This window comes from Aotus nancymaae, unplaced genomic scaffold (assembly GCF_030222135.1).
Source record: "Aotus nancymaae isolate 86718 unplaced genomic scaffold, 86718_ANA_hifiasm-v0.15.2.pri h1tg000044l, whole genome shotgun sequence".
Taxonomy (NCBI): Eukaryota; Metazoa; Chordata; class Mammalia; order Primates; family Aotidae; genus Aotus; species Aotus nancymaae.
In genome coordinates, this window is record NW_026988458.1 from 287,765 (window position 1) to 304,017 (window position 16,253).

The following is a 16,253-nucleotide window of genomic DNA, read 5'->3' on the forward strand; positions in this document are numbered from 1 at the left end:
GGTGAATCGCTCCGCCTCGGTCAGCGGGCCCGGGCAGGGCGGGGGACCTCCCTTCGTCTCTTCCGCCGAGAGCCCGCGGGGGTCCCCTCCGCTCGGCGGTCAATCCACGGGGCGGGGGCGGGGGCCGGGGCCTCTGGGAAGCCGATCCCCGCGCCCCGGGCCCCTCCGCCGCCCGCCCGCGCCGCCGACCCCGCCCCGCAGGGCCCGGGCCAGTGGGGAGCCGGGGCCGGGCCGCGGGCGGAGCCTCCTGGTCCCCGCCCTCGCCCTCGGCCAACGCGCGGTCGTGCGGGCGGGCGGACCCTCGGCCGCGCTCGGGGCTCCGGCGCCGCCGCTCCTGCTGCTCGGCCCGCGCTGCCCGACTCGGCGCGCGCTTCGGGGCGAGGCTCCGCGGGCGCGGCGCGCAGCATGGCGGTGGAGGACGAGGGGCTCCGGGTCTTCCAGAGCGTGAAGATCAAGATCGGTGGGTGTTCGCCGGCCGCGCCGCCCCCGGCCCCGTCCCCTCCCCAGATCCTTCCCGGGGACCCCGGCGGAGACGCCCTCCAGGCGCGGCGCGCTCCCCGCAGAACCGCCGGTCCCGCGTCGCGGCCCCTCCCGGGCTCCCCGCCTTCCCCGGGCTCGGGCTGGGTCGAGCGGCCCCGGGGGACGCGGCTCCCCGCGCCTCCTCTGCGCCCGGAGCGGCCCGGGTCCCTCCCTGGCGGCGGCGGCGGCGGAGGTGGGGTCCCGCGGAGGGGGCGTCTGTCCGCGTGCGGCCGCGCGTCTGCGGGAGCGCGCGCCTGGGGCTGTCAGCTCCACCGGCGTCGGGGGTTCGCGTCTGCCTTTCCCGCTGCGCCCGGAAACTTCCTTTCGGGGAATGTGGAGGCTCCTTCACGCCTCTCCCCAGGGGCGGGAGGCTCGGGCGCGCTGCTGCTGCTGCTGTGCGCGCTCGCCTGTGCCTGTGCGCGCGCGCGTGTTTGTGGGTGCGTGTTTGTGTGTGTGTTTGTGTGTGTGTTTGTGGTGTGTGTGCATGTTTGTGGGTGTGTGGGTGTGTTTGTGGATGTGTTTGTGGGTGTGTTTGTGGATGTGTGTTTGTATGTGTGCATGTGTTTGTGTGTGTGCATGTTTGTGGGTGTGTGTGTGCATGTTTGTGGGTGTGTGTTTGTGGGTGTGTGTCGGTGTGCGTTTGTCTGCGTGTGTGCGCGCCTGTGTGCCGGTGGGGCGTCCTGGCTGAGGGGTCCCGCGGGGCGCGGACACACCGGACCCGCCCGCGCCAAGCCCCCTTCCACTGAGAACTGAAGTGGGCTCTGGGAAGCGCTTCCGGAGAGGAGGCCGTGTCTGGACTTGTTTTATCTGGAGGGATCTGCGTTTCCCTGGTGGTTTTATCTCGGGAGAGTGATGTGGACGTCCCGCCCGCCCCCAGAGCGAGACCGTTTCCTGCAGTGACGGTTCCGTTTTCACGCCATGAATGTGCTGGACCGCGGGGCGGTTCAGGCTGGAGACGCTTCCAGGGCCGAGCGCCGGGTCCTCACGGTCCTTTCCCCGCCCGCAGCCGGCTCTTCCCGTGCGAACAGGCCTGGGGACAGGCCGAGTGTCGGTTGTTGATGACACTTGACGCTGCCGGAGAAATTCCAGCTCCCCTAAATCAGCGGGTGCTTCCGGTCGGCTTTATTTTGCTTTGCGGAACATCGCTGAGACACTGTCTTGATATTTGGCACAGAAGGCTGCAGCTAGAATGCGGCCGCGCTTCCGCCTTGAGTATCCAGAGGGGAGGGATTCCTTTTGTCAATGTGGTTTAAATCCGCTGTCACTTTCATACCAGAAAGCCAGGGTTGGCGCTCCCTGGTGTCTGAGGCCCCCGTGCTGTGGGCGGGAAAGGTCTCGGCCTGTGGGGGTCAGTCTGCTGCCTTTTCCTCCTGCCAAGGCTGCTTGGCTCATTCCCGGGGGCAGGAGGGCTGGAGGTGGGTGCCCTTGTGGGGCGGTGCCAGGGCAGCAGGCAGAAGTGGCCTGGGCTTTGTGGCTCAGGGCTGGGGGGCCCTGGCCGCTGTTTACTCCAGTAAGGGTTCTGGTGTCCACGTGAGGACTTTACAGAAGGTGTGGGAAGTCAAACAGGAGGGTGAGGGAAGACCAGAGTCTCAGACCCTGAGTGTTCCAGAGGGCAGCTTCGTCGGCCTGCGGGCAGGCGGAGGTCAGGCGCCCCTGGCGGAGCCCTCGGAGAGGAGGAGCTCTGGAGGCTCTGAGCTCCACTTAAACAAGCCTGTGAAACCCTGGCTCAGCTGAGGCTTAGGCTGCTAATACCACGTGGGGCCTGGATATCATGTGAATCTTTGACCCTCCCGGGGGCAGCAGCAGTGAGGACGGGTAGAGAGTGCCAGCCGCCCGACTCCCTGGATGTCTTTCCAGCGAGAAGAAGCCCCATTTCCTCTCCCCTCTAGAGGCCACCTGCAGGGCTGGCTGCCTGGGGGGTGTCTGTGCCCCAAGTAGCTAGGGGTGTGCTGGGAGGCAGGACACCTCCTGAGATGCAGTCTGGCTGGAGACCCCGAGGGTGACCTGTGGGTGCGCTGCTTTGGGGTTAGTGTCGTGTAACTGTGCTGCCGGCCTGACACCCAGGGGCTGAGGGTGACCCTGAGCAGTGTGGGTGCTGGGGGCCACTCAGCTCCTCGGTTTTTCTTTAATCCGCATTCCTGGCCAACCTTGGCTCTGACTTGCCCTGCCTGAGTCCCTGGCCTTGAAGGTGCAGACCAGTCGGTGCCTCTGTGGTTGATCTGAGGGCCCCCATGGTCATTCACCTCCGAGCCTCGTCCCCAGGCATGCTGGACTTTCGCCAGTGACTCTGTGTGACCCAGGGCCAGTGTCTTCCCCTTTGTAACCTCATTTTCCGTTTGCAAAAGGCAGGCAATTAGCGTTATACCATAAGCAACTGTAGTGGTAGCGTTACTAAGAAGAGAAGGCAGACCGTCTCTGCGGGGATTGGGAGCTTTTTTAAAGGTATAGGGGCACGGGCCTTTTAAATTCCCAGATAGCTTTGAAGCGTGTGGTGGTCTGTGGTCTCGTTCAGATGCTGAGATTGGGAAAAGCCTTCTCTGCCCCCTTCTTTGTCCCTCCACCTTTTGCAAGTGAGGTAGTGGGAGGGAGCACCTCGCAGAAGTGCGGTGTTTTGATGGGAACGATTTCTGCTCTTCAGTTTTGTAGAATCACCGTGGATCTGCCCGTCCGTGCACTCACGCGTCTTAAACACTGTGTGTTTGGTGGCGGTCACCGCCTTTGACAGCAGAGCCTGTGTGTCATGCGTGACTGAGCCACACTTCCTACGCTCAGCTTTGAGGAAGCCAGTGCTTCTGACTCTCCATGAGTCAGGGGCCCACAGGGAGGGCACTTCCGCCATGACCCCGGGCTGTTTTGGGGCCCGCCCCCGAGGCGCGCGGTGCTTCCTCCCCTCCCAGCGACACTTTCCGTTTCCACAATGCTTACTGCTTGTTTTTAAACGTGGCCCCTCGGCGTGATGCATGTGCAGCAACACACAAGGAGTTTCTCTCAATCTCTTAGAAAAAATCCGCTCTGCGACCCAGGACGGGAAAGGCCCTTGCACCACTGTGACCCTGCCGTGGAGCTGGAGGCAGCCACGTCCCTGGAATGCTGCCCGTGGGGGGCCTGGCCCGCCACGTGCTCCGCTGTGGGGCTTCCTGTGGCTCTCTGGTCGCTCCCTTCTTTCTCCTTTGGACTCAGCACCCCTGGCTCCACGGGGCTCTCAGTCCCTTCCTGTGAGGCTGGAGCGTGCCCATGAAGGCCCACGGCCAGTCTGGCCCAACACTGAAGCGTCAGCACCGCTGGTGCCTGCAGGCCTGCGGGGCACGGTGGGCCGGGGTGCGGGGCGCTGGCCTCCGGCCCAGCCTTTTCTCTCCTGATCACTAACAGAACCCCACCAAAGCAGGAGGAGGTGGCACCGGGTGAGAACAGGGAGAATGACAAGTGGGTCACCTGGGGGCCCCCTGGGCTGTGGCTCCCTGGCCCCAGCTCGTGGGCTAGAAGATCACAGGTCAGGGCTACGGGCCAGCTCTGCTGGAAGTGGTAGCTGACACCCAGCCTGATGACTCCCCCACGGGAGCCGGAGGCCGCTGGTCACGGCTATTGCAGGCATCGAATTAGGCGGTGGTCTGCTTAGTAAGGGAAAGTACGACGGTGTCTCCACAGGGCTAAGGCTCAGCCGGTGAGAGAAGCGCTTTGCGACGTGGGGAGGGCTGTGGCTTTTCCTGTGTCTGCTTGACAGTGTAAGGGGCCTCAGCATCCGAGATCTTAGGTTCCCCTAATGCTAAAATTAACTTGGGTATTTTATTAACCGAGCTCAGCTAAGCTGCCTGTGCTATTTTTAACCCCTGAGGACGAAGGCACAGGGCTCGCTGCACCTGGGAAACGGCAGGGGTCCAGCCTGGGCCCCGGCTTTGCCTGGGAGGGGAGTGGGCCTCCGCGCACGTGTGCAGGCGGGATGAGAATGCGGAAGGGGGTTTCCGTGTATCAGCTCATTTTATCTCAATTCTTGAAACTCCACAACTTGGAGGTGGAGAAAGGGAGACCCATGCACTTAGCTGGGTCCAAGCGGCCGAGCTCCACGCGCTCTGGGATCTGAGTTCTTCTCCTCGCCACTTAGTGCTGTCCATTAACTTTCTTTTCTTTGAGACTGGACCTTGCTATGTTGCCCAGGCTGGTCTCCAACTCCAGGCTCAAGGATCCTCCGGCTTCAGCTTCCTGAGTGGCTGGGACACAGGTGCTCAGCACGGCAGCCTGTCTGTCAGTCTAGAGAGCTGTTTCTTCTCTGGGATCTTGGACTTGAATGGGGGGGTTCATGGAGGGCTGGAGAACAGCGAGACTCGGGGACTTTAGGGACCTGAGGCAGTCAGTGTTCAGGCGTGGAAGGAAGGGGCTGCCGGTCTGTGGGGGTGGACAGTGGCCTGGGAGGCCCGAGACACAGTTTGGCGATGCAGAGACATCCTTCGAGCAGGGCCACAGCTGCCCACCCAGCCCCCAGGCGTGTTAGCGAAAGGTGCTCGGCGGGTGGGCGAGTCGGGGTGCCGCACTGGCAGGCAGAGCGTGGGCCCCAGAGGCAGCCCTGGGGCGTCCTCCCTGGAAGGGAGTCTGGCGTTGGTGGGAAACACTGATTTGCCTCTTTGAAGCTAATGGAAGCGAATGAGGCATTTGGAGCTCATGAGCGCAGAGCGGATGGACAGCGTCTACCTGGGCTGCGGCACTGCGCTTTCTGGTGGCATGTCGTGCTTTAGACATAGACGTGTCTGTGCTTGGAAAGGAGACGACATTTGGCTGCAGCAGCCACAGGCGAGGCGGCCGGTGCTGCGGTTTTGAAAGTGAAGGCGGCTGAGTGATGGAGTGAGGCGTGCGGGCTCTGCTGCCTCGGTGGGGAGAGCTCCTGGGGCCATCAGAGGAGAGGCGGACATCCACACCCACTTGGAATCAGACAGCCGAGACTGCGTGCTGCCCACGCTTCTTGAGAATTCTTTGATTTTACATGACCCCTCCCCTGTCTCTGCCTTGGTTTCTTTGGGAAAATAGAGGCCAGTACCTTTTTTGGAGCAGTTAATGAGACTGTCGATGAGCAAAGGCACGTCCCCTGCTCAGATCTGTGTAGATAGGAGGTATTTGTTATTCTAGTAGAATTTGAAGCATCTGTTGGTCTGTAATGAATCGGACGTCTACGTAAGCACATATGTAAATTGGAAAAGAGCTACACTTTAATAAGTAGGAGGGTGTTCAGATGCGTCACTCTGGAGAGGTGGCTTTGGCTTTTGGTCTTGGCTGTCTGGGAAGGGTGTCTGGGTGGGGTAGCTTTGAACTTGCCCCCGGGGAGAGAGTGAGGCCTCAGAAAGGGAGGGCATCATTTTGAGTTGGGCTGGTGTCATGAGGTGCACAGCCTGGCCTTTGAGGGGCTCAGACAATTTGGCTGGAGGGGCCAGTGGGACGTGTGGATGGGCCTCTGGGTGGACAGAGTGGGGCACACTGGGTTCCGTGGGGATGTGGTGACACGCCCGGCAGGTGCTGGCGCCTCTGGAGGGTGTGAGGCTGGACAGCGGCTGTAGCCTGTGGTGGGGGTGGCGTGGGCGGCTCACTGAGCGCCTCTAGTCCTGCGCAGCCGCAGGTCAGAGCAGGGGTCCGTGCCGTGCAGGGAAGGAGGAGCTGGCAGTGTAACCGGAGCGGCTGGCTGTCACCCGCAGGTGAAGGTGATGGACAGACACGTCTACCGCAGCCGCACCCGTGGCCAGTGGCTGAGCCAGCAAGTAGCAAACAGTAGATGCAGAGTTGGGGTCGTCTGGGTGGCCCCACCAATCTCCCGTTCAACCGTCATCCCCACTGGTGGAAGGAGGTCCCGGTGGGAAGTCACTGGATCTGGGGGGTGGGTTCGTGGACGGCTCAGCGCCGTCCTCCCGGTACTTGCGATGTGAGTTCTCGCGAGATCCGGTGGTTGAAAGGCGCGCGTTCCCTCCCACCTCGCGGCCTTTTTCCTGCTCTCGCCGCGGGAGACGTCCGCTCCCCCTTCAGCTTCCGGCTTGACTGGAAGCTTCTCGAGGCCTCCGCAGAAGAGGTGCCTCCGTGCTTCCGGTACAGGCGGCACAACCGTGACCGATAAGCCTCGTCTTTATGAATCACCCGGTCTCGGGTGTTCGTCTACAGCGATGCGAGAACAGCCTGCCGAGTGGTGGCCGCGGAAGGGGCGGTTATGTCAGGTGCATCCACACGTGGGCCGCTCCGGCTTCCAAGGTACTCAGCCCAGGCCAGAGCGTGGACTTGCGGGCAGCTCCGCGGGATAGGATGAGAAAGAGGCGGAGTGACAGCCATTGTCTAACACCACCCCAAAGAGCGATAAACACAGGCCAGCTGAGCGCACGCAGCTCGGAGGTGAGGCCACAGGCCAGCCAGCGGGATTACCTGTGGGACTGTGGGAGTGCTGAGGCGGGAGGGGCGAGGCGGGAGGAGGGAGAGAGGCGGGAGGAGGGAGAGAGGCGGGAGGAGGGAGGGAGGAGGGAGAGAGGCGGGAGGAGGGAGGGAGGAGGGAGAGAGGCGGGAGGAGGGAGAGAGGCGGGAGGAGAGAGAGAGGCGGGAGGGGCGAGGTGGGAGGGGCGAGGCGGGAGGAGAGAGAGAGGCCGAAGGGGCCAGGCGGGAGACACGAGGCGGGAGGGGCGAGGCGGGAGGAGAGAGGAGGCGGGGATGAGTTGCCTGCGTTCAGGAAGGTGTGCTCTGCGTGGAAATGCGTGTCGCAGGTGGGGCTGTGGCTGGCCCCAGGCGGGCTGACGGGTTTTGGGGCCCCAGCCTTCGTGTCTGAGACGCTCCGCACAGGGGCAGGGGAGCTGAGGGTGGCGTCGCCTGTGGCAGAAGCTCGGGTTGCTCTGGTTGTGAGGCGGAGTCCAGAGCGAAGTTATAAACATTCGGGCTTTGCTGTACATGCGCAGGAAGCCCCCCTCAGCCTGGAGCCCCGGAAGACAGTCCCCCCAAGGGTTACTGGTCAAACGGCGCCAGAGTGTCTGGGAGATTTTGGTTTTTTGCGGGTGTTTCATTGAAAATAGGGGTTCTGTTAGTGTCTGAAAATATGGGGTGTGTTTCTGCGTACAGGGCTGGATTCCCCAGGCTGTAGCTCTAGCCGCCCTGAAATGTGGCGTTATTAGTGTTCGTTTCAGATGAGCTTGAATCCCACACTGGGAACAGTCACCCGAATCTGATGCTCACTTTGTTCCTTCCAGGGACAGTCGTGTCCTGGTGGCATCAGAACATAGCTAGTAGTGGCGGCAGCTCGAACCCGCATGTCGCAGGTCCCGAGAGACACCATGGGCACTGGGCCAGGAGACCGAAGCCACGCTCGGGACAGAAACAGAGCCTTGACCCGGAACTGACTGAGGAACGACTCTGGCACTGGTTCCTTCCTCGGCACGTGGTTTCTTTTATGTTATCTGAGTAATTTGCAACCTGTAAAGAATTGCCTCTCTTGGCCCTGACTCCTCATAGAAAATTCCAGATGTTAGTAAGGGGTCTGTCTTTCCCAGACGCCGTGAGGATCCTTTTCGCTCGGGACCTGCATGCAGGCCCGTCCCGTGGGTGCCCCCGTTGCCCCAGGGTGGGCCCAAGTCCTCAGCCCCGTGCTGAGAGCCGCCTCCCTGCCTGGTGCTCATGGCGTGCCCGGGTGGGACGGGGGCTCTCAGATGCCTGACAAAGCTGGGGTGATTGTTATTGTGTCTTTCTGGATTCAGCCCGGGTCTGAACTGACTGTGACCGACCCAGCCCGTGGTGCGTGTGGGGTTGGAGCCAGTTCCCGTTTCTGGCTGAGGCCCCATTACTGCCCTTCTCCCTGCATTGAGGGGCTGCACAGAGCGACCCCCACACAGGCCGGCCCCTCACGTCGCTGAGGGCCCTTGCAAGCACCTGCGGGTCTTCTCTTCAGCTGTTTTGTTGTGTTCCTTCTTAAGGAAAAGGTTCCGCTCTACTTTTCAGGTCTAGAGCTGTCGTATTTGGTTCTAAGCCCATCCTCGAGGTGCTGGAGCGGCTACTTGCTTTGGTCTCGTCACCCCTCCGTGTTTCCTCTTCCCCGGAGCCGCCATTGCTCTGGGAGCCCAGGGACCCTCCTCAGCTCAGGGCTCCCATCGGAGTGGCCACCTCGGCGTCCACTGGTGACTGCGCAGGACACATGCTTCCTACCCCCTTCTCTGAGGCTCCGGGAGCAAAGTGCTGTTCCCAGAGCCACGCCTGCAGCAGGAGCGTCTCCATGCTGGGTATGCACCTGAGCTGCATCCAGGGTGCAGAGACCCGGGAGGGTTGTCCCGTGGTGCACTGTGAGGAGACCTGAGAGGGTGGTCCTGTGGCGAACTGTGACGAGACCCGGGAGGGTGGTCCCGTGGCGAATTGTGAGGAGACCCGGGAGGGTGGTCCCGTGGCGAACTGTGACGAGACCCGGGAGGGTGGTCCCGTGGCGAACTGTGACGAGACCCGGGAGGGTGGTCCCGTGGTGTCCTCTGATGGCCACGGCCCAGGTGCTTTCAATGGCTCGTGGAATCAGTTCTTCAGACAGGACGAGGCTGGGTGCTGCCAGGCCGTTTCCTTCCTCGAGCCCCTTCTCATGCAGCGTTGGCTGGGCCAGCTCGGCAGTGTGGCAGCTGTCATGGTAGCCAGTGATTCTGGCTCTGGGCAGCACTGAGATGCAGAGGCCCGGAGTCAGGGCTGGGGCTGACATGCCGGAGACCCTCTCCTAGCTGTGACCCTCACTCAGGGCTGACCTGCCGGAGACCCCTTCCTAGCTGTGACCCTCACTCAGGGCTGACCTGCTGGAGACCCCTTCCTAGCTGTGACCCTCACTTAGGCCTGACTGCCAGAGACCCCTTCCTAGCTGTGACCCTCACTCAGGGCTGACCTGCTGGAGACCCCTTCCTAGCTGTGACCCTCACTTAGGCCTGACTGCCAGAGACCCCTTCCTAGCTGTGACCCTCACTCAGGGCTGACCTGCTGGAGACCCCTTCCTAGCTGTGACCCTCACTCAGGCCATCCCTGCCAGAGACCCCTTCCTAGCTGTGACCCTCACTCAGGCCTGACTGCCGGAGACCCCTTCCTAGCTGTGACCCTCACTCAGGCCTGACTGCCGGAGACCCCTTCCTAGCTGTGTCCCTCACTCAGGGCTGACCTGCTGGAGACCCCTTCCTAGCTGCATCTCGCTCGGGACCATCCCCGCCAGCAGATCTGGGTCACAGCACCCTGGCCGCCCTGTGTGGAAGCCCCACTCGTTCTTTCTGAATGTGATGCCCTCTACTTCCACGTCAGAACATTTCCCTCCAATGGGCAGGGGTGAACCTGCCTGCACCCTCAGGCCCAGGTGCCCCTGGATGTGGAGAAAGCCAGCCCAGGCTGGGGAGGGCACGGCTTGGGGCAGGGAGGAGGCGGTGGAGCTGGGGGTGGTTCGGCCCCAAGCATCCCGAGCCTCTGGGCATCTACTTCATTCATGCAGCCCAGGCTGCATGGGGGTTTCCAAGGCTGGGGTCAGACTGGTGGACACGGCCATTAGCAGAGATTCAGGAAGAGGAACCAGTTCTGGGAAAACCATGTGTGTGCAGAGCCCAGGGGACTGGCTGTGCCCGACTCCTCCAGAGGTCGGGGGTAGGGTGCTCCCACAGGGCTGTTTTTCCCATGGCCTTTTGGATGAGGGCTTTTTGGGGGAATTCCGGATGCCCCCGGGGCTGCAGCTGCCAAGCTCAGCCTTCTTAGGAAGCCTTACTGGCCTGGGCTGGGGCTCACCACCCAGAGGGCCTGGAGGCTGGAGCAGCCTGGAAGGGACGCCCGCCCTCCCTGGTCCTCTCCCTCCCTGACGACTGATCTCCAAGACTTCAACTGCTGAGATTCTGGGATTTGTGGTCAGCCCCATGGGCTGGAATCATAATTAGTTCAGGGGCGGTGGCCAGAGGGAAGAGGCTCTGGGCTCCACGTGCCCTCAGCCAGTCACCTGCAGGGCTGCTGGGAGCAGGCTCCTGCACTCAGTCCTCAGACCTGGCTCTGCCGGCCACTGCACGGAGCCAGGCAGGAGAGAGATTCCGAGAAGTCCCGCTGCGGGCCTGCCTGGACTTCCCAGGCGTGCCAGGGGCTGTGCAGTTGCACAGCTGTGAAAAGCTAGTGTCTCATTTGCTGTGCAGAGCTAGTGTGACGGGCATTAAACTCACACTGCCATGGTGCTGCAGCCAGGGACCGGTCTGGATGCCGCATCCCCAGGGCGGCAGAGGAGTGAAGTGTTGGCTCTTTCCCTGGGGAAGCGGGAAGGCCCAGCTGTGCCCGAGAGGCAGAGGTTCAGGCTGAAGGAGGGAGTCAGGTATCCTTATGATCCTAGGAGGTCTCCTCGTGTTGTGACACGCTTGCACATGTGCACACGCACACACTACACACACGTGCATGCGCACATACGCACACCCATGACCCTGGGACAGCCTGGGGCAGGGTTGCATGGCTCCATGGCACAGTGTTGGGTGGACGTAAGGGAGGCCCCTCTGGGCTTCTGCCGGCTTTCCCTTTAGCCGAGATCCACTGCAGAAGAAATGGGCTGGTCTGGGCTGAGTAGGATGCACGGAGTTTAAACGTGGTTCCAGCTTCTCAAGCGGTTCTTCATCATCTTTGTTCTACCTGATACAGCTGAGGCTGGGGACGCTCTCCAGACAGCCCTGTGGCTCCCGGGGACCTTGTCCCAGGAGGCTCGGCGGGTTGTGTTCGGGGCACCCGGGTCTGAGTGTCCTGCGGTGGCCTCCTGCCGGCTGCAGTGCTGGGATGCACCTGCCTTCCTGCTTTCCAAGACTTGAGCTCTTTTCTGGCAACTGCTTTTCGATTTTCTAATATTTCATATTTGTATAAGAAACGTTTTGTTTTTAGGACCACAACTTGCTGTTTTTCCTAACAGCTTTTTCCCCATTTGTCACTGACCTGTTCTCTTAGGTGGCTGCATGTTGGCAGGGGGGTCCCAATCTTTGGATTGCTCCAGAGCCCAAGGCTGGCCTGGCCGTGCCACGCAGGAAAGCACAGAGGAATTCAAACGAGAGGGTTTTCTGGGAATACACTTGATCTTCTAAGATCTGCGTAAAAAGAAGACCATGTGCTTGAGCTGTAATTAGTAAGAAATTATTGCGGCTCCTCCTCACCCTGGCCTGGCGATAGGAAGTCAGAAGAGAGTGTTTGATCACTTATATGTCAGTAGCTTCTGATGATGAAACATCCCCTCCCTTGTTATCCGTGGAGCAGAGTCATACGGAGTTTCTCTGTGGGGCTTGTTCCGCACCAGGGCTTGTTGGTCCAGACCCCTCAGAAGGCATCGATGTGTGGCTGGGAGAGGAGGGGGGCCTGCCGCTGTGGCACTGGTGGTGGACGCGTGGCTGGGGGAGGAGGGGGGCCTGCTGCTGTGGCACTGGTGGTGGATGCGTGGCTGGGGGAGGAGGGAGGCCATTGTGGCACTGGTGGTGGACGCGTGGCTGGGGGAGGAGGGAGGCTGCTGTGGCACTGATGGTGGACATGTGGCTGAGGGAGGAGGAAGGCCGCTGTGGCACTGTTGGTGGATGCGTGGCTGGGAGAGGAGGGGGACCTGCCGCTGTGGCACTGATGGTGGACATGTGGTTGGGGGAGGAGGGAGGCCGCTGTGGCACTGGTGGTGCACACCTGGCTGGGGGAGGAGAGAGGCCGCTGTGGCACTGATGGTGGACACGTGGCTGGGGGAGGAGGGAGGATGCTGTGGCACTGGTGGTGCATGCCTGGCTGGGGGAGAAGGGAGGCTGCTGTGGCACTGGTATTGGATGCCTGACTGGGGGAGGATGGGGTCCTGCTGCTGTGGCACTGATGGTGGACGCGTGGCTGGGGGAGGAGGGAGGCCGCTGTGGTACTGGTGGTGGACACCTGGCTAGGGGAGGAGGGAGGCTGCTGTGGCACTGATGGTGGACGCGTGGCTGGGGGAGGAGGGAGGCTGCTTTGGCACTGATGGTGCACACCTGGCTGGGGGAGGATGGAGGCCGCTGTGGCACTGATGGTGGACACGTGGCTGGGGGAGGAGGGAGGCCGCTCTGGCACTGATGGTGGACACGTGGCTGGGGGAGGAGGGAGGCCGCCGTGGCACTGATGGTGGACACGTGGCTGGGGGGAGGAGGGAGACCGCCGTGGCACTGATGGTGGACGCGTGGCTGGGGGAGGAGGGAGGCCGCCGTGGCACTGATGGTGGACGCGTGACTGGGGGAGGAGGGAGGCCTCCGTGGCACTGATGGTGGACGCGTGGCTGGGGGAGGAGGGAGGCTGCTGTGGCACTGATGGTGGACGCGTGGCTGAGGGAGAAGGGAGGCCGCTTTGGCACTGATGGTGCACACCTGGCTGGGGGAGGACGGAGGCTGCTGTGGCACTGATGGTGGACACATGGCTGCGGGAGGAGGGAGGCTGCTGTGGCACTGTTGGTGGATGCCTGGCTGAGGGAGGAAGGAGGCCGCTGTGGCACTGGTGGTGGACGCCTGGCTAGGGGAGGAGGGAGGCCACTGTGGCACTGATGGTGGACACGTGGCTGCGGGAGGAGGGAGGCCTCTGTGGCACTGATGGTGGACACGTGGTTGGGGGAGGAGGGAGGCCGCTGTGGCACTGGTGATGGATGCCTGGCTGGGGGAGGAGGGAGGCTGCTCTGGCACTGGTGGTGCACGCCTGGCTGGGGGAGGAGGGAGGCCGCTGTGGCACTGGTAGTGGATGCCTGGCTGGGGGAGGATGGGGTCCTGCTGCTGTGGCACTGATGGTGGATGCGTGGCTGGGGGAGGAGGGAGGCCGCTGTGGCACTGGTGGTGGACGCCTGGCTGGGAGAGGATGTTGTCCTGCTGCTGTGGCACTGATGGTAGTCGCGTGGCTGGGGGAGGAGGGAGGCCGCCGTGGCACTGATGGTGGACGCGTGGCTGGGGGAGGAGGAAGGCCGCTGTGGCACTGATGGTGGACGCGTGGCTGGGGGAGAAGGGAGGCTGCTGTGGCACTGGTGGTGGATGCATGGCTGGGACAGGATGGGGTCCTGCTGCTATGGCACTGATGGCGGACGCGTGGCTGGGGGAGGAGGGAGGCCGCTGTGGCACTGGTGGTTCTCTTGCTGCCGCTGGGTGATGCCAGGAGGTCGCGCCCAGAGGCGTGAGCGAGGATGTCTGCAGGACCTCAGTACAGTTTCCCGAATTCCCCAGCTGGTCCCATCTGTCTGGAATCTGCGGCATTCCTTTCTCTGTTCATCATTTCCTGTTCCATTCAGTGCTCCTCGAATATTTAGAGAAGGAGTTTCTTGGTGTTTGGAACCAAGAATGTGTTTATGCAAATCCTGAGTGAAAAATAAGACTGTGGAAAGAAAAAAACACTTTTCACTACAGTTTTGCCTGGTGTCTTTATTTTTAAGTTTATTTTGATTTGTAAAGTATATTTCTGTGTTTTCTTCAGGGAAGCCCTTTCCCCCTCCCATGTCCCCTTCCCAGGCCCCGGAAAACTGTTTAGTCCAGAGAGCTGGGGTGCGTGGATTGGGAGCAAAGCGGAGGGTGGAGGGGCAGGCGGCCGATCTTGGCCCCACAGAAAACACTTGATTTCTTTCCGGATCACGAGTCATTGTAATGGGTGACTGTTTAGTTCTGTGCTCCCCTGGTTTCCTTCTGGGGGACCCCATGGTGGCACCCACACCCCTGCGCTGCTCACTCCCGTGGCTTCCCTTGGTAGCTGCACTGGAACCAGCAGGTTTTGTGAACGTAAGGATGTTGGTGTATTTCAGGCAGGATATAGCTGCTGACGTTCTGCAGAGCAGGCCGGGCGGCGGGCTAGCCTGGGCTGGTTGATAATTGATCACAGATTTGTGGATGGTCACGCTGAGAGTGCGGCGCTCTAAAGCTGCCACTGCGTAGAAGCTGGTCTAGGTTGTAGAATGCTAGTGGCTTAAAAGTGGTGATGACGTGGGTTTTCAAATGAAATATTTCAGAATTATTTGGGGCATTTCTGTATGCATCTAATCAGAGAATTCTGAGGCTTGTAAAAATGTGCTGTGCATTCTTGACTGGTGTGTTTGTTAGGATTTGGGGCTGGAGTTAAGATGTGATAGTCAGTGTGAGATAGATGACTTTTTAAGGGCACCCACCAAAAGGACCTTTCAGTTTTACTTGATGTGTTAATGACAAATATTGGTTAGAGTCAAGTTATTTTTCGGAAGCTTCCCCACCCACTGATAATCCTCCCACAGGGACTTGGCTGGGGGGTCTGAATCACATAGGTGGGGGTGCACCTGAGTTTGCCACCCTAGGGCTCCTGGGAGCCAGCCACAGCCATCAGAAGCCATGAACCAGGACTGTCGCAGGATGTAAGGGAGTTACTGGCTGTGCATTCCAAGTTATTATAGACCAAGGGATAAATAAGACGGAGCCATCAGCATGGTCATGTGTTTATGAGAATAACAAGAAGAATTTTCAGGCTCCTTGGAGAGAGGAACTACCATTGTGCTCAGGAAGAGTTAGGCACTTCTAACTGGCTGTTCCTGCGTGCTCACGGACAGACACTTGGGTGTGCACGTGTGCGCACAGCAGTATCCATATATGCAGACAGGTGTGTGTGCACGCACCCCTTGGACATGTGCACACTCACACGTGCTCACCCACACAGTGCACCCCCACACATCTCCTGACCACACCCATGCACACCCATGCATGTGCTCACCCACACACTCACACTCGTGCACACCCACACATCTGCTCACTCACACACGTGCACATCCACACACGCTCACACACATGCACACCCATACACATGCTCACCCACGTGTGCACACCCACACGTGCACACCCACACATGTGCACACCCACACATCTCACACGTGCACACCCATGCATGTGCTCACCCACACTCACACATTCACATGTGCACACCCACTCTGCTCACCCACACACGTGCACATCCACACATATGCTCACCCACGTGCACACCCACCTCACCCACACGTGCACACCCACACATCTCCTCACCACACACATGCACACCTATGCATGTGCTCACCCACACACACATGTGCACACCCACACATCTGCTCACCCGCACATGTGCACACCCACACACATGCTCACACACACACGTGCAAACCCACACACGTGCTCACCCACGTGTGCACACCCACACATCTCACCCACACGTGCACACCCACACACGTGCTCACCCACTTGTGCACACCCACATGTGCACACCCACGTGCACACCTGCACACAGGCAGACCCACACACGTGCACACACATGCTCACCCACACGCTCACACACGCTCACATGTGCACACACATGCACCTGCAGGGCATTGGAAATGACTCAGATGCCCTGGGTGTCTCGTGGACTGCTCAGGGCAGTGGAAATGACCCAGATGCCCCAGGGGTGACGTGGACCGCTGAGGGCAGTGGAAACGACCCAGATGTCTGGGGGTGCTGTGGACTGCTGAGGGCAGTGGAAATGACCTGGATGCCCCAGGTGTCTCGTGGACTGCTGAGGCCGGTAGACATGATCCAGATGCCCCAGGGGTGCTGTGGACCGCTGAGGGCAGTGGAAATGACCCAGATGCCCCGGGGGTGCCCTGGACCACAGAGGGCAGTGGAAATGACCCAGATGCCCTGGGGGTGCCATGGACCGCTGAGGGCAGTGGAAATGACCCAGATGCCCTGGGGGTGCCCTGGACCACAGAGGGCAGTGGAAATGACCCAGATGCCCCGGGGGTGCCCTGGACCACAGAGGGCAGTGGAAATGACCCAGATGCCCTG

General features: G+C 61.0%; 1 protein-coding gene across 1 annotated transcript in view; it reads left to right on the forward strand.

Moving 5' to 3' along the window:
- Nucleotides 1–390: 390 nt before the first annotated feature.
- Nucleotides 391–16,253, forward strand: part of RASA3 (RAS p21 protein activator 3) — a 139,121-nt gene continuing 123,258 nt past the window's right edge. Inside the window, exon 1 of the mRNA XM_064361817.1 lies at nucleotides 391–460. Coding sequence (XP_064217887.1) covers nucleotides 406–460 — 55 coding nt within the window. The 5' untranslated portion in view covers nucleotides 391–405. The remainder of the gene's footprint in view (nucleotides 461–16,253) is intronic.